This window comes from Hydra vulgaris, chromosome 01 (assembly GCF_038396675.1).
Source record: "Hydra vulgaris chromosome 01, alternate assembly HydraT2T_AEP".
Classification (NCBI taxonomy): domain Eukaryota; kingdom Metazoa; phylum Cnidaria; class Hydrozoa; order Anthoathecata; family Hydridae; genus Hydra; species Hydra vulgaris.
Window position 1 is genome coordinate 50882736 of NC_088920.1, and position 19179 is coordinate 50901914.

Below are 19179 nucleotides of genomic sequence, written 5' to 3' on the forward strand. Positions count from 1 at the left end.
TTTTATAATTGCAAAACTACCAAATGATTTCTTATGAACTGTGTTAACATTTACAATTTTTTTGAAAAATGATTTTTATGGTTTTTTCATTTTTTTTCATTGATTGCTTTTGTGTAATCAATAAACTATCAACGGTATTCATTTGTGTAACTAAATAAAACGTTATTCATTTGTAACTAGCTAGAAATTAGGTTGATAATTTAAAAAAAAAAACTTTATTTCTCTCGCACATTTTCAGAAAACTTTCTCATTTTCTAAAGAAAATAAAATGTGATAAGACTTTATTAAAAAGTGTTTTTTTATTTTATATTTTGAACTGTAGTGATCAAAAATAAATGTTACTTAACAAAAATAAACAAAATATACAAACACACAATACAATAACAATTTTAATGTACTGACCCTTGGTGTGATATTATACTTGTATATTTAAATAAGAAAATATAAAAAGAAGACCAGCTAAATTTTTCCTCATATTATCACCATCCTAGTCACAGTAAAATAAAAAAGGATGAATTTGTTGTATTTATAAGCGTTACGGAATCTACCATGCAATTTTATTCCCATATAATAAAATGATTCTCAAATGTAAATGTTTTTTTGTTCAGACACCTACATGTTGGTTATGAAAAACAGTTTTTTTTTCAAAAAAAGAGCAGCTACACATTTATAACAACATGGAGATAAACCATAAAAAAATATAATAAACCATATAAATAAAGATAATATAAAGGAGATAAACCATAAAAAATTATAATAAAGACACTCTCAAAGTCAAAGCCACATAGTTTGAAGCCACATAGTTTTGATGTATCAGCAAAATCAACAATCAAGAGCAACAAATCACTTTAATTTCGTCTTTAATAAATTCACAGAAGTCATGAATCATTACAATTTTGAGAAACACTTATAATATCAATAAACCAGGTGTTACCACTGTACACCTTAAAAAAATGCGAACCAACGATGTGAAACAAGATTAATTACTTAGATTACAAGATTAGAATTACAAGATTAGTTACTGTTACTATAGCAGAAATTGCAAGAAGAAGTGCCTGCTGTTATTGCATATCATTATTTTACAAAAAATAAAATATTTAAAACACACACACACACAAAAAATTTCATAAAAACTATTACTTTCATAACTTTAAAAAGCTTTGATAAGTAACTATGACTACTGAATGATTAAAGATTCACAAAGGAAAACCATGTTTATAAATTTAAAAAAAAAAATATTTTTTATTATACTTCTTTCAAAAAAGCTAAAATGCTCTTTTAAGTTTGTGTAAATTATATAAGTTTATATAAATATATATTAATAACTTAAAACAGTGAAAATAAAAAAACAAAATTTTTTTTTATTATACTGTTAAAATAATTCAGCCCTTCTCTAATAGTTATAGGCTATTGGGCTACATCATTTTCTGCTAAGTTGTTTCTGCATACCAGCAATAACAAGGTATTGTAAGCTATAATAACTTTAACAGCTGAAACATGTATCAGAAGTTATATAATGATAACAATATAAATCATATAACATCATGTATTTAAAGACTAATTCCTGATTAGTCTTTAAATACCTGATGTTATATGATTTATATTGTTATCATTATATAACTTCTGATAAATGTTTCAGCTGTTAAAGTTATTATGATGCTTAAAAAGAAAAAGTAAGAACATAATTAAAAATATCTTTTATCATACTTTTGAGTTCCACCAAAAACAGAATTCCTTACATTAACATTTTAGAATATATTATCTTAAAACAATGAGCATTATTATCAAAGAAGCAAATGAAAGTGTGGGAAAAAGGACAAGGATAACTATATTTTAATAAAGATGTAAAAAAGAATAAAGTTAATAACTTTACACGTTTAACAAACACTCCTAAGTTATCCAAGGAAACAGAGCTCAACTAGTTTGATGGAAACAAGATTAAATAACAAACATGATAATATACATTAGGGTGATGCAACTTTTTATTTTCTCATGAAACCTATTCCATAAGAAGAATAAATGTTTTCTAAGAACAATTTAAAAAATAATTTAAAAATTTTATTAGGTCAAAAAGTTACTTTATAGAAATAAGATAAAAATACTTATCAGGATTACTTAATTATAATTATCCTTTATTAGAGAATATTTATACCGTTTTTAAATTAGATGAAGTTAATAGTTATTATATTATAAATTTAGCTTAACTATCATTGTTGGAGTAGAAAATTATTTAATTTTCTAATTTAGATATAAATATATTTCCATAAATATGTCCCGCATAAGTGCTAATGGAGCCTCAAAGAGAAAGGCAGACAACTCTAGACCACCATGTTCAAAAGAATCAAGGGAGCTTCTGGTATCAGCTGCTCCATATGGATTACGAACAAAAAGCTTAGCTAATTTCAAGACTATTCCAGGAATTCGACACATTCTTGGCTACTATCACCATTTAGTTGACACACACCTTGCACCACCATCTAAAGTTGTTATACAAATAGTGAAGGATTTGGAGCAGCTTCGCAATATGAAATTTAGCTTACCATCAGTAACCAGAGCTGGCATCACAAAAAAACTAAATAAACTTGTGGTTGAATATAAAAATGCTTGAAGAGATATTCAACTATGGATTTTCTTATGCCGTTTAATATTCTTGACGAAAAAAGAAAAACGAAGAGCAAAGAACAAATCTTTTATAACCATCAAATGGCTGATAGAAAGAGCTGTGTATCCACCGATCAAAAAATTGTTGAGCATCCTGCTAATAGGCAATTGATACTAAAAAAACCTGGATCTTCATTATCTAGAGCAATTATATGCAGAATCAAGCTCTCAAAATGACAATGACTCTGATCTCTTCTCCTATACCTGAATAAAAACTTCAGCAATTTTACTCAAGTTTTTATTCATGTAAAGCTGAGCAATTACTGAGCAAATTGCTTAACTTTACGTGAATAAAAATTTGAGCAAAACTGCTGAGGTTTTTATTCACGTAAAGCTGACCAATTACTAAGTAAAAGCAATTGCTCATTTTTATTCACCCGGGCTTTTATTAGCTGTTCTTGGTCACATGCATGGATTAAAATGAGGGAAGATTCCAATTGGGTGAACCTGAAAGAGGCCACATCAGCCTACATTACAGCCCAAGAAGCTCTGACCAGGCATATTCTTGGTGTTGAGGTCACATTAAAAAATGTGCATAGAACAAATGAGATTGCTTGAGAGGACTTCGAACTATGGACATTTGAGCTTACCGGGCTAAGTCTGATGATGCTTTTGAGAACTCTTGAAACATTTTAATAAACATTTCTTAACTGAAATGTTTATTAAAATGTTTAATCAACAATGATCTAACTTTTTAAACTCTGTTTTATCATATTTATAGTTTGTAGAGTAAAAAAAAAAAAAAAAGGATTTTTTTCTTATTTCTATAAAATTTTTAAAAATTCAACTATTTTTTTTTTAATTATTGACGTTTTAGAAAAGGTTTCACATAGTATTCGAAAAAAAGTTATTATAGCACCATCCTAGTATACATATGTGTTGTATGCAGGTGTGAATAAATTAGTAATTTATGAATTGCAGATTTGTGGCCAATACAAATGGACATAAAATCGCTGATTGATTTAACTAATAACTAAAATGTTCAAAAATTCAAAAGCATACAAAATGTCAACCTGGTACTCAAAAGAAGCAAAATTTTATAAAAGTTTTAAAAATAGCAATCATATTTTATAAATTCTTTTTTTTTTTTTTTTAAATGATTATATTTTATATAAAAATTTTTTTATAAAATATTTTATAAAAAAAAACTACCTTTTTTGAAAAACAATTGCTTTTATACAAAAAAATTTAAAATGGTAATATTTATAAAAAATAATAGCTATTTTTAAAACTTTTATAAAATTTCGCTTCTTTTGAATACCAGGTTGACATACTTTTGAAAAATATTTTGGAAGATAAAATTAGGAACCCATTAAATATTCAAGGATCCCTAGTTAGGACCCCTAAAAATATATTTTATTCAAAAAATTTTATACCATCTTTTTCAGGAAAAAAAGGAGCGCCTTTTTTAAGTACGTTTGATTTGTGTTGCTAAAATTTTATATTTTTTGACCCACCCAAATATATATATATATCGGGCCTTGTTACGAGATTTCCCTGCGTAATGAAAACATAACGCATTTCAAAGTAACTCAACTCAGCAAATATATTTTGTATTGTTAGAAGTTATATTGCGTCACTAGTGTCTTCTCAAGTACCGCATTGTAATTAAAGTTATTTTATCAACGTGTTAAAAATCATACAAACAGTTTTTTTTTCTCACAATAACAAAAGTTACAAATAAAATCTAAGTTCCTATTTGAAAAATCATTTTTATTATTTTTTTCAAATATCAACTAAACTTTTTTTGAAAAAAACATTTTTTTCATAAAACGTAACATTATATTTGTTTATTTTTTCATAATTTTACAGTTGGTTTTTGGTTATATTATTAACTGTTAATAAATTTTTTCTTATTTATTTTGTGAACTCTTTTTAATAATGTTTTTAAACAATAAAGAGTTTTCTTTTATTATTTATCAGTTACCGATAATATATTTGTGATCATAATTTATTTTCATAAATTAAACGAACATCATTAAAACTTTACATTATTGAATTAACAATAAACAAAATATCTTATTAATAAAATATATACATCAAAATAAAATAATTTTAAACTATTATGACAAAAAATAATTTTTACATTTAAAAGGAATTTATATATTGAATTCCTTAAGATAAAACTTAAAACACTTTATTTTCTTTAACTAATTTTTAGCAACAACAACAAAATTATTAAACAAACTGTTTCTTTAACAAAAAATCTATTAGTTTACAACTGCGGTTGAATGCTTTTACTTATGACTTTATTTCTTCTGTATAAACATCATGTAAACAATATCAAGAGATAATTTAAATATTCTAAAAGATAAAAGATTTTGCGTAACGCAAAACTGCTGAACGCGTAGGCAAATCGACTTTTCGCAGGCATAATGCGAGCTGCATAACGCTTCTTAACAAGGCCTGATATATATATATATAACTTTTTATTTTGCTGAGCACTCTCCTTATGGGATGCTGGCCCACTACTTTGTAGTTTGAGCACTTAGGCGAGACACAACAAATCTTTTAAATTGTTTTAAATCAGTTTTTTGCTGAGCTTTGGTGTGTGTGTGTGCCACTACTTATGCCAACATATATGTCACTTTTAATTACTTTTGACTTTCGTCCAACATTTCCATGTTGTCAGAAAGTAAAAACCATTAATCTAATTCCAAATTAATCATCTTTTAAAAAACCCGCAAAAACGCAAATTTAATTGACCAAAATGTTTTTAAAAACATTCTGAATGTTTTTAATAATATAAACAATGTTTTTATTTTTATTCTTTTTAATAAAATTTTTTTATTTTAATTTTTTTTTACTGTAAATCATGCACCGAGTGTTGCTACATCGACTATCTTATAGCCTGACTCGCAATGAAGTGCTGCTACATCGACTGACAAATAGCCTGACTCGCAACGGAGTGCTGCTATATCGACTGACAAATAGCCTAACTCATAACGGAGTACTGCTACATCAACTATCTTTTAGTCTGATATGCAAGGGAGCTGCTACATAGACTGAGGGTTTGGTTGGGGCAGGCAGTCTATCAAGTAATAAAAAAAAAATTCCAGTCTTACATTTTACTTTTTGTCAACAAAATACGGAAAAACTTCCTGACAACCAGTTAGGGGTTTTATATATATATACATATATACACACACACACACACACACACACACACACACACACACACACACACACACACACACACACACACACACACACAGTTGTGACCATAAATCTTTTGTATGCTCAAATATAACTGCATTTTGCATAATTTGCTGTTTTAAGCTTGTTGAAAGCTAGAAATGAACCAAAGCTGTTGCTTTTAGTGCTTGAACTAATTAAGATAATCTTTTATTTTAAAAAATGAAATAGTTTCATTTCTTCTTTGTTTATGTTGTGTTCTTTGTTTACTTTAGATCAATAATTTCATACCAATAATTGAATTTTCACATAAAAATTATGGTCAGATTGTTGCATTAGTTAACTCGGGTTTAACACAAGCACCTGTGACACAACATCTTAATGTTTCCAGCAAGTTGTGTCATTGACAATGAAATGTTGGCAAGAGACAGGTGATGTGAAATCAAAATGTCGAACCGGACACCCTAAGGTTACAACTCCTACTATAGATTGAGCAATAAAATAACACGTGTTAAAGAATCCAATGATATCATCCTTTGCCGTAGCAAGTCAACTGCCACACAGAGTTAGTGCAAGAACCATTCAACGACGTTTAAGTGACACTTAATCTAAAACCGTATTGACCTGCACGCTGTTATCGAAGAAGAACATTCGTCATAGATCACTTTTTGGCAGGAAATTCAAACATTACACTAGTGAAATGTGGAATGAAGTAATATTTAGTGACGAAGGTAACAAAGTTGTATTTTGCAGCACCAAGATATGTTCGCTGTCCTGTCAATAAAAGATTTGATTCAAAGTTTTGCATATGAACTGTTAAACATACAGCATACTTGATGGTATGGGGCAGCTTCTCAGCGTCTTGCTGAGGCTCCCTCTACTTTCTCCCATAAAATACCACTATGAATGCACAGAAATATATTACCATACTGGATGAAAAGCTTTTGACAGTTATGCAGATTCACAACTACAAACTGTTTATGCATGACGGTGCTCCCTGCCATCAAGCAGCTTTAGTGAAAAATTGGCTTCGGGATCATGGGGTTGAGGTTCTAGGTTCTTGGCTAGGACAGAGCCCAGACCTTAACTCCATCGAAAACTTGTGGCATATAATGAAACTAAAGTTGATTAAGAGAAACCATCAAATTTAGATGATCTTTGTGCCATCATTACACATGTGTGGTGCAAAGACATAACTTTTGATGTTTGTAAAAATCTCATAATTTTATGCCTGCAAGAATTGTTGAAGTAATTAAGAATAAGGGACAGTGTAGCAGATATTAGTGATATGTAAAACTGAACAATATTACTGTAATTTGTAACTGTATTAATTTAGTTACTATAGTTAAAGAAATATATTAATGCAATTTTAAACAATGTATTGACAAACTGTGAGATGTGTCAGAGACACTGTGTCTGTTTAAACTTTGAGTTTGTTGAAAAAACACGAATACAACAGCTTTTTGGTTACAACTGTGTGTGTATATATATGTATATATATATATATATATATATATATATATATATATATATATATATATATATATATATATATATATATATATATATATATATACACACATGTGTGTATGTATGTGTGTGAGTGTATGTTTATTTATATATATATATATATATATATATATATATATATATATATATATATATACACACACATGTGTGTATGTATGTGTGTGAGTGTATGTTTATTTATATATATATATATATATATATATATATATATATATATATATATATATATATATATATATATATATATATATATATATATATATATATATATATATATATATATATATATATATATAAAAGGGTGGTTCAAAAAACAACTTTTTTTAAAAATAGTCTGCTGCACTTAACTAAATGTGTTCTATATAATACAAAAACACTAGGTTTAAATTTTTTTTGAATAAAAAATATTTTTAGGGGTGCCTCAAGACCCTTAAAAATTTGACAGGTCCCTAATATTTTGAAAAAAAAAGGTTTTTCTAAAGTATGTCAACCTGGTACTCAAAAGAAGCGAAATTATGTAAAAACTTAAAAAATAATAATCAATTTACATAAAAAACATGTTCAAAAAATTATTTAAAAAAAACTTAAAAATATTGACTTTGTTTATTTTCATCTTAAAAACAATAGTTTTTAAGCGATTATATCTGCAACTTATAACAGCAGATTATATTTTTATGTAAAATGATTATTATTTTTGATAAACTTTTTTTCTCAAAATATTAGGGACTTGTCAAATTTTTATGGGTTGAGAGGCACCCCTAAAAATAATTTTTATTCAAAAAAAATTTTAAACCTTATGTTTTTGTATTATATAAAACACATTTAGTTAAGTGCAGCAGACTATTTTAAAAAAAGTTGTTTTTTGAACCACCCTTTTATATATATATATATATATATATATATATATATATATATATATATATATATATATATATATATATATAATATATATATATATATATATATATAATATATATATATATATATATATTTATATATATATATATATAAAATATAAAACATATATATATATAAAATATAAAAAATATATATATATATATATATATATACACTCACACACGCACTAATATATTTGTGTACTTAGCCTTGCATAAAATGCCTTTGATGATATGATTCTGAAATAGGGAGCTCCAGGGACTTCAGTACATACATTAACTGAGGGTTTGGGAAGGTATTACCTAGATATGAAGAACTTTAATTAGGACAAAAAAACTGTTTTTTTTCCTTTTTCTGAAAAAATAGTCTGGATTTAAGTTGGTATTAATGTAAGTGCCAATCTAAATATATGATATATATAAAGGGTGCACAAGATAAATTGACAATAAATGTTTATTTCATTATTTCATGTGCTTAATGTTAATTTTAAATGGAACTGCAGTAAGGGTAAATTTCTAAAAAAAACTGGTCTTCAACAACATGCAAAAAAGTAAAAGATACTGATCCTGATGCCACCACACAAACAAAGAAAACGCACAGAGTACATAAGGATCACACAAGTCCAGATATTGCACAGAGAATCCAGGAGATCATTAATAAATACATGAGAAAGATTATGTGCTACATAGCAAGAGATCTGCATTTATCAGATGCAACTATTTGCATAAGCATTGCTGAAAATATCTAATACAGATCATATGTTTTTAGAAGAGGTTGATTCATGACACAGCAAAGAAAAGGCAATTCGAAAAAGCACACTTCTAACAAAACTGAAAATAATAAAGAAAAAAATCTTTGATTTTCTTTTCCAATGAAAAGAATTTTCAAAAGGACCAGATAGTCAACAAAAGAAACTAAGACAGCTCTGTAAAACTAATAACGAAGTCCCAATTCTCATTAAAAAAAAAAAAATCCTGCTACTTCGATGGCACTAGGTGTTGTAAGCAATCAAGGAGATACCATGACTCTGCATTTTTTTTCATAAAGCTTGAAGGTCACTGATGTTTAACCTTATAGTAGTTGCAGAGTTGTTAATCCTTGGCCTTGACTTAAGGCCAAAAATTAAGGTTTTAAACTTGAAACTGTTGACCTTGGCCTTGAAAATTTTGGCCTTGGCCTTTATTGTTTTGGCCTAGGCCTTCAAAAAAAGTACATAAAATTAAAGAGTTAAAAGTTTTCATTATTTTTCTTTATGTATTTTTGTTTTCGGCTTTCATATATACCTACAAGTATATTTTTTTATTGACTTCATTGAGTTCTGCGAATAACCTTGGTTTATTTTTACAACATGTGGTTTTATTGTCACAGCAATTCTTACCTAAAGATTTGTTAATAATTGGCCTTATTGTAAAAATTTAAGTCTTCAAAATGTTTGCATAGGCCTTGTCCTTAAAACTCTTGGCCTCGCTACTTTTGGCCTTGTTAATAACTCTGAGTAGTTGTATAGTATTTGTATGATGGATAAAGCAAGTAGGAAATGATCATCATTTTATCTAAAAAGGTGCAACAATTTCTCGGTGTTAATGTTACTGAATTTTGGTCAAAGGAAATTAAGCTAATTAGTTTATTAGATACAAATCTTTAGATTATTATGTATGGAGTTTTTGTTAGTGAGAATTCAATAAACAACCACATTACAATAAAGAGGCTATAAAGATAAAATTGAAAATACTATGATGTTGATGGATATGGATAAAGAAAAGTCGATGAAGGTACGCAATACTATACTTTAATGGTATGTTTTTATTTTACTTAAATTTTGTCAACATGTTGTGCGCCCAGTGTGTGTTCATGTGTGTGTAAATATCTGTTAACTTAACTTAACATAAAAAGTCATTGATACATAAACAATTATGGATTTAGGTTTAACAGATATCATCAAGCTATGAAGAACTTTTATTATTTCTTTATTTTTTTTATTTTTTGATGAAAATCTAGGAAAGTCTACTATGTCAGATGCAATGTTAGGATTTGTATTAATTTTTTAATTTCTATTAATAAAACTTCATTTACTAAAAGATAGTACAAAAATACTTTTTAATTTCAATATTTGCCTTTCATTTGGGGTTAGTGAATGTATTTTAATAAAACATAAAAAAAATTATTTTTGGCCAAACATCCTTATTTAATGATAGTATAAGTTCGTAAAAGTTTGAGGTTTGCAGCATGCTTGGAAGTTACCTCACTAAAACATTAAAACTTTATAGATCTGCCCCTATAAACAAATTTCATAATTTATAATTTTTCTTTGTATTAACTACTCCCCATGGCCTACTTAAATATGTAGCCTTTCTGCTAAAATGCTTTAAAAAAAAAGAAGGCCAGTTTAAAAAACATATATATATGTCAGATGGACAAACATTCTTAAAATACTTTAATTATTGCATTCTAAATTTAACTAAGTAAATCTGGCTGAATAAAAATTTTTGCGTTAGTTAAATAGAAATCTCTATTAACCTTCACTAAAACTTTGTATACTATAAGTGGCTTCTTTTTAGTAATAGTAATTATGGTTAATAAAAGCTGAGTTGTTAGTTGTATATAAAAATATATTGGTGGTTAAGTAGCTCCAGTTTTAAGTTATACAAAAGATGATGATTTGAGAAAGTTATTAAAATGATCTACACATTCATGAAGTTGCTGAATCTATTCACATTGCAAAAAGTTTTTATTATTGTCAAACTTTTTATAACAATCTTCCAGTTTCATTACTACCTTAGCTCAGAGTAACACAATGTGTGTAACCATAGTAAGAGTATATTAAAAAGGAGTATGGTGAAAAATTTCAATTTACATTTTAGCATCAAAAAAGAAAAGTTGTCTTCTGTTTTTGAAAAACTTAAAGGTCACCAAATAAAATTAAAAAAATCAAATTTATTCTTCAAATATGCTTCAATTTGCCTTTATGTTACAAAACATATTGCAAACTTAATATTTACTGCTAAAGAAATTTCCACTTCTATTTACATATTTTTTTAAATTTCAATTAACATCCCCAAACAGGATGGCCATATAAAATTTTTATAAGGAAAAGAGGGTATTAGAGGATTTAAGAGGAGATTATGCAGTGAGAGGGTAATCCTAACAAAAGTTTAATTAAAAAAAATAATTTTCATTTTTGGAAATGATACCAATTCTGTTGAAGATAAACATGTTAAATCCTTGATGGAGCAGATCAAAGAAAGAGATTTTGATTGTGTGACTTTATCAGATGATTCTTGTGAAGTTATCAGTTATGGTTCAAAAATTGAATAAGAAGTTTGAATTATGTTGCAAATTGCTTTGTACTCAACATTGTCAACAGAATTCAATTATTTAAATAAACTGTCCAGATATTGGCTAACAAATTCATCATTAACACTTTTAGAACATACCTGAGACAGTTTCGATCACATATTTAATGTTATTTATCAGCCTCAAATGCAATACTGTAAATCAGCAAAGTTAGTTTGTGGCAATAGAGAAGGATTTTATTTTTAATCCTACCATTTTTATGTTTAAATCACCAAAATTGTGGAAAAGAAAATATAAACAGTTATTTCAAACATTTATTCTAATAATTTAATTTATTCTATAAGAAGGAAAGTATTATTTTTTAAATAATATTATTAATATTTTAATAACACTTTAATAATACATTAAAAGACTTATTATAATAAATATTTTAAAATTAAAAAAAAAAGAAAAAAAAGAAACGCGATATTATTTCAAATGTTGCATTTAAAAAATTAAAAATAAAAATATTTTGTTTCACATTTTTAAAAAGTTTGTATTGCATTTTTTTATTTCTTGTACAGTCCTTGAAAGTACCAAACTTTCTACTGACAAATCTTTCTCAAATCATTATCTTTTGGATATTTCTTCCCAACAAATATAATTAGAGGTACAAGAAACACTTTATTTATTAACCATAATTATCTATTATTAAAAAGAAGCCAAAACTAAGAATGCGAAGTTTAGTGAAGTTTAGTAGAGATTTCAATTTAACCAACACAAATATATTTATTCAGTGCCAAATTTAATTACCTTAAATTTATAGTGAAATAATTAAAATATTTTGAGAATGTCAATCCAACAATGGTTTTTTTTAACAAGCCTTCTATTTTTTTAAACTTAAACTGAATATAAAGTTTTGGCCTTGATACCCTCAGATAAACATTACTTTTATGCTCTTGGCATATGTATAATGTAATAATTGAATAATGTTCATTGATATTTTATTTTATTTGTAGTTAATACATTTCGAAAAATTATTTAAATCAACTTTTTTGTCGCAAAAACCATTTTCACCTGAAGTATTATTTGTTTTTATATCTTCCTTGAGATGTTTTTAAAAGTGATTTAAATTTTTAAGTGTTTCAGAAGTTTTCAGAATTAGTCAAATTATTTAATATAGTTTTGATTTATTAGTAGAAATTTTGTTTGTAAATTTTAGCAACTGTGTTTGTAAAACTTTTGAAACTATTTTATTTGAAACAAATCTTAAATTAGGTGAATTTTTTTTTTACAAAATATTTTATCTCTGTTTTTTTGTTTCTTTTTCCTGTTTTATAAAATACCTCAACATCTAATAGCTAATAACTTATTAATAACACAAGTTGTTTTCATCTGAGTAACATTACATAAAAAATACCTGCTTTCTAAAAGCAGCTTCCTGAATATCTCGTGGAGAATAATCGCGTTTAAAGTCAAGACCACATTCACCTACAGCAACACATTCAGTCAACTTAATCATTTCTTCTAATATATCTGCTGATTTATCATTCCAATCATCTTTTACAAAATGAGGATGAATACCAACAGCTGCATACAAAATATTTGGTCTTGTTTTTGCCATAACGACAGCAGATTTATTACCATTCATTTTAAGTCCAGTTATAACCATTTTTTGAACACCTGCAGCTAAAGCACGAGCAACAATAAAATCCATATTTTGGTGAAACCTATTGTTATATAAATTGATAATAAATTTTGGTGAAACCAATTACCATACAAACTATTATTAAATTAGGTACTTGCTTAATACTTGTTATATTTCAATATTCAGATAACAAATTGTTATCTTGTTTTATCTACAAATTAAAAACTTTTAACTTATTAGTATTTTTTTCAAAAAGATAAAGCGTTTAAATGATCTGTTTAACATTCTAATTTGGTATCAAAAATTGTAATTGGTATTACAGTATAGTCCATATTTATTTTCACATTGTCCTTAATTATTTTCGCATCGTCCATAATTATTTTCATATTGTCCATAATTACTTTCGGTATGATAAGACAAATTTTTAAATAAAGTTAAACAGTTTTAATGCAAATTTAAATTTTAACATGGCATCAAGTAATCAATATAACAACAATCAATATAACAATTTTAAAAATATAGGTTCAACTGCCCAAAAAATAACTCTAAAAGTTTGGTTACAAAGGAAACTATTGATACAATAAAGGGTATGATGTCATCAGGTGAGATAAATATTGTTATTTCAAGAGCTACAGGTTTATCTAATAGCACAGTTCAAAATTGGGTTGCAAAATTAAAAAACAATCCAGATATTAGTCCCAAAAAACGGGGTGACATTCAAATATAAATAATCAGCGTAGAAGAAAAAAAAAATTATTAATTTCTGCTAACAACTCTTTAACTACAGTTGATATTTCAGAACTAATGCCTCAGATTTAAAATGTTTAACAACAACAATAAAAAGGGAACTCAGAAATATGGGATATACTAGAAAACGTCTTAAACCTATAGTTGCTGCAAGAAATTCTTCACAAGTGATTCTTCACACTGATTCTGCAGGCATTAAAGTCCACAACTTTTGCCTTTCTCAATCCCTAACTCAAATAGTCAACTTTCCAACTCGCTTTCCTGACAACCCGAATCATTTACCTACACTACTCGACTTATGTCTTGTTTCTACTCCTAGTCAGTGCTCAGTTTCTCCACATTCACCCTTAGGTGCTTCTCATTCTTCTTCATCACCTGAACCCCCCTATTATCGAACCTCTTACAACTACAGTAAAGCTGACTGGGATTCTTTACGTGATTTTCTTCGTGATGGCCCTTGGGTAGAAATCTTTTGTCTTCCTGTCGACAAATGTGCTTCTTAAATAACTTCGTGGATTCAGGCTGGAATGGAATCTTTTGTTCCCTCTCGACGATTCCAGGTCAAGCCTCACTCTCCTCCATGGTTTTCCTCACACTGTGCTGCGATTGCCAATTGAAACCGTTACTTCCATATTTATCAGCAAAATAATTCTCCAGAAAACAGACGTCTGTTTATTACTGCTAGAAACAATTGTAAAAAGGTTTTGTCTAATGCCAAAACCCGCTATTCTCAGGTCATGAAATCTCGTATCTCATCTCAAAAATTAGGCTCTCGTGACTTCTGGAGAATTTTTAATAATATCAATAATAAGGGCAAATCTCTAATTCCACCTTTCTTGTTTGGTTCAGACTTTGTCACCTCACCTAAAGACAAAGCTGAATTATTTGCTAAGAACTTTACATCAATATTATCTCTTGATTCCACTAGTTGCGCTCTACCTGATATTGCCAACAAACAGGTTGATCCATTGCTTGACATTCGTATCACTCTAGCTTCTGTATCTAAAGTGATTTCCTGCCTAGATTCTTCTACAGCTTGTGGCCTGGACAACATACCTGTTATTGTCTTGCAGAAGTGTTCTCCGGAGCTGTCGTCTATACTCTCAAAACTATTCAACAAGTGCTTATCAGAGTCTTATTTTCCAGCCTGCTGGAAAGCCGCATCTGTTAACCCCACCTTCAAAAATTCTGGAGAGCGATCTGATTCGTCTAACTACCGTCCCATTAGTCTTCTTCCTATCATAAGTAAGGTTTTTGAATCTTTAATTAACAAACATTTAATATCAATATGGATTTCGATCTTCTCATTCTACAGCTGATTTGTTAACAGTAATAACTGATAGGTTTTATCGTGCATTAGATAAAGGTGGAGAGGTTAAGGCCATCGCTCTTGACATTTCAAAAGCTTTTGATAAAGTTTGGCATGCTGGTCTTCTCCATAAGCTTTCTTCTTATGGTGTATCCGGCAACATCTTTAGGATTATTGAATCCTTCCTTTCTAATCGTAGTATAAAAGTTGTCCTCGATGGACGGCACTCTTCTTCTTATTCTGTAACTTCAGGGGTTTCTCAAGGTTCTATCCTTGGCCCTATACTCTTTTTAATTTACATTAACAATCTTCCAGATATTCTCACATCTAAGGTGGCATTGTTTGCTGATGATACTACCATTTATTCTTGTCGTGATAAGAAACCAACACCCTCTAATTGCTTGGAGGGGGCATTTGAGCTTGAAAAGGATCTCACTTCTGCTACAGCATGGGGCTCACAGTGGCTGGTGAACTTTAATTCAGATAAAACTCAATTTTTTTCAGCCAATCATTATTGCAATAATTTAGATCTTCCTATATTTATGAATGGTGATGTACTCGATGAGTCACCTACTCTTCATCTTCTAGGATTAACTCTTACTTCCAATCTTTCTTGGAAGCCATATATCAAATCAGTTGCAAAATTAGCATCTGCTAAGGTTGCATCTCTTTATCGAGCTCGTCACTTTCTTACTTTGGATTCTATTCTCTATCTCTATAAATCTCAAATCCGGCCTTGTATGGAATACTGTTGCCATATCTTGGGCGGTTCTTCTAATGATGCCCTTTTTCTTTTAGAAAAGGTGCAAAAACGCATTGTAAACATAGTTGGACCTGCTCTTGCAGCCAACCTCCAACCATTCACATCGTCATAATGTTGCTTGTCTTTCTCTTTTCTACAAACACTATAATGGGCACTGCTCTAAAGAGCTAGTGTCTCTTGTGCCATCTACTAAAATTCATTCTCGTGTTACTCGTCATTCAATTAAGTGTCATCGTTTTTCTGTGACTGTTCCAAAGTGCTCCAAAAACGCTTATTTATCTAGTTTTTTTTCCTCGAACATCAGCTCTTTGTAATTCGCTTCCTTCATCTTGCTTTCCTGATTCATATAATTTGCAATCCTTTAAGTTGTCCGTCAATCGTTATCTTGCTCTACAATCTTCATCTTTTTTCTTTTTTTTGCACCATACAATATCCTCCTCCCTATAGCCCCCAGCTTAATCCTATAGAAGAGTTTTTCGGTGTTTTAAAAAATTTATACAAAAAGATCAATCCCAGGTCAACTTCAACACTAGAGATGATTGAAAAAATTACAGAAATTTTGAACCAATTTTCCAATCAAAATCTCCAAAATTATTATACACATGTGAGAGAATGGTTATTGAAAGATTTGCAGAGACACTAATTTATTTAAATAAAATTTTTATGTCTTTATTTGTTATTTATAACACTTTATATTTGTGTTTAGCAATTTTTTATACAATTTACATTTTAAAAATCATTTATTGATAAAATAAATCTTATTTTTCCTTAAACCGAAATTAATTATGGACGACACGAAAATAATTATGGACGATGCAAAAATAATTATGGACTATACTGTATTAATACCAAGTTTGCTTTATAACTGGAACCTCGAAAACAAAACAAAAAACTTCACAGCTAGTGTCAAATCCTTAATACAATGCTTGTATTTATTATAATTTCACTAAGAAATTTTTATTTGAAACAAAAAGTTTAACCATTTTCTACTGTTTTTTTTCTTTCTTAAAAAAAAAAAATAAATAAATAGAAATCATATTTTTTTAATATTACTACAGCGCTGGAAACAACGGCCGATCAACAATCAATGACTGTCTACTATTAAAAAAATGATGTTTTGATTTCCCAATATCAACTCTTGCCGATTAAATTTGATTAGCAAGAAATGCAAGGCAAACTTAACAATAAAAAATTATACACTTTCAAAAACAGAAAGTTTAAATGATTAAGTTAAAAACTAAATGTTTTTGATAATTGGAAAAAAAAAAAGTTTTGAGACCATAACAATATTTAATTTATAGTATAAAAAAAGTGTGAAAATATAACTGAAAACAGCAAAAACACAAAATGATAAAAATTAATGAATATTTTGATTGGCAGAATAAACAAAGTTTGAGATATTTATATTTTTTAAATTAATTTAAATAGTTTGAGATGAATATTTTCATTTAATTAAAACATTTTTTTTTTTTTACTTTGAAGTCAGAAAAAAAAAAATTCAATTAGTTAAATAAATGTTAATGAATATCTATGATTGATTTGAATTTTTTTTTTTAATAAAATGAATTTGAAAGAAAAACAAGAAATGCTAACATTTCTAGTTTTTATTTCAAATTCATTTAAAATTCAAAACAATGTAATAATTTTTGTTTTTAGTGTTAAATTTGATTAAATAGAAAGTATAAAATAATTATAATCATAAAATAGAGGCACTTGTTCCATCAATCAAAACTCAATCTTGTGGGATTTGTATTTTTTATAGTCACATCAACTGCTTGGAATTCTTTAACTCTTTTTGCTTTCTGTTAACTCTTCGTTAACTTTTCTGTTAACTTAATTAGTTGTTACTTGCAGCCTTGTTGGGAGTTTATTTGTATAAAACAAAAATAAAGCATGCTAAGTCTTATGTTTTCAGATAAACAGAAATTTAAAAAACTATATTGAGGCAAAATATAAGTCATTTTTTTAACCAAAAGATTCTGAAAATCCTATAGAACAATATAGAACAAAAATAAAAAACTTATTTTGTATCAAAAAGCCTCCTTTAGTTAGGGCAGAACACATTTCTAAAATGCAAATTTTAATAGAATTTGTTTATTTTCTAAAATCATAAAATATAATCATCATAATCTAATAAAAACTATTTTTCATTTATATGAAATTTTTTTAAAATTTTTTATTTATAAGAAAGTTTTTTTTTTATTTTTTTATTATAATTTATAAGAAAGTTTTTTTTAATTTTTGTAAAATTTTTATTTAAGGGCCATCCATAAAGTACGTACACAGGTATGGCGGGAGGGGGTTTCCCAAAAGCATACGAGCGCGTACAAGGAGAGGGTGGGGGTGGAAAGGAGTGTTAGAGACAGTGAGTACATATGGGGTTTGAGTATCCCTCCTAAACTTGATTTCATTATTATTATTTTTTATAAAAACATTGAATTTCACGTTTGTAACAAATCAGTATTGCGTTTTTTTTCTGACTTGGGGAGGGTCTTTGAAAGCCGTACAGGTTTGTACAAGGGGGAGGGGGCCCTAAATCAGTGGTTTTACTGCATACATACTTTATGGATGCCCCCTTATAAGAAAGTTTTTTTAATTTTTTATTTATAAGATTCATTTCCAATACAAATACAAAAAAAAAAATTTGCTAAATCAGATTTGAAAATACAGTTATCTGTATATAAAAAATGTTTATATAACGATCAATTTGAACCCAAGACTTTAAGCTTACAAGCATAATATGTACTGCCCCACAAAACTGACTGTTACTGATTGTTGTAAAAAAAAAAAATATTTTTAAAATATAATACTTTCAAGCTAAATATGAACTGATGCACATTGCAATGAAAAAACCTTACCATAAATCTTAATTTATTATAATTTTTTTTTTAATTTCAGTTTTAACTGTTATAAATTCACAAAATCCTTTTTTATTCAAAACAAACAAAAAAAAAAGAAAGAAGACAAAAACACAGCATAAGAGTTCTAGGGCTTCCAGTAAGAACATTTTTTTAAAAGTTCAAACCTGAACATGTTTGAAATATTACAGAAAAAACTTCAAATTGTTTCGAACTTTATTTTAGTTATGTTAAAACACACAAAAATAATACAAACTATGCGTAAAAGTATTTATTTGTTTATCATCATTAATTAGGACAAAAGTAAATAACATTAATGAGTATTCTTTAGAGTTTGCTTCAAAAAAGTTAGTGCATG

At 27.7% G+C, this 19179-nt stretch overlaps 1 protein-coding gene across 1 annotated transcript in view; it reads right to left on the bottom strand.

Moving 5' to 3' along the window:
• Positions 1 to 19179, bottom strand: part of LOC100211155 (3'-5' ssDNA/RNA exonuclease TatD) — a 33667-nt gene that overhangs the window by 4206 nt on the left and 10282 nt on the right. The window contains exon 3 of the mRNA XM_065788506.1: positions 12917 to 13226. Coding sequence (XP_065644578.1) covers positions 12917 to 13226 — 310 coding nt within the window. The remainder of the gene's footprint in view (positions 1 to 12916; positions 13227 to 19179) is intronic.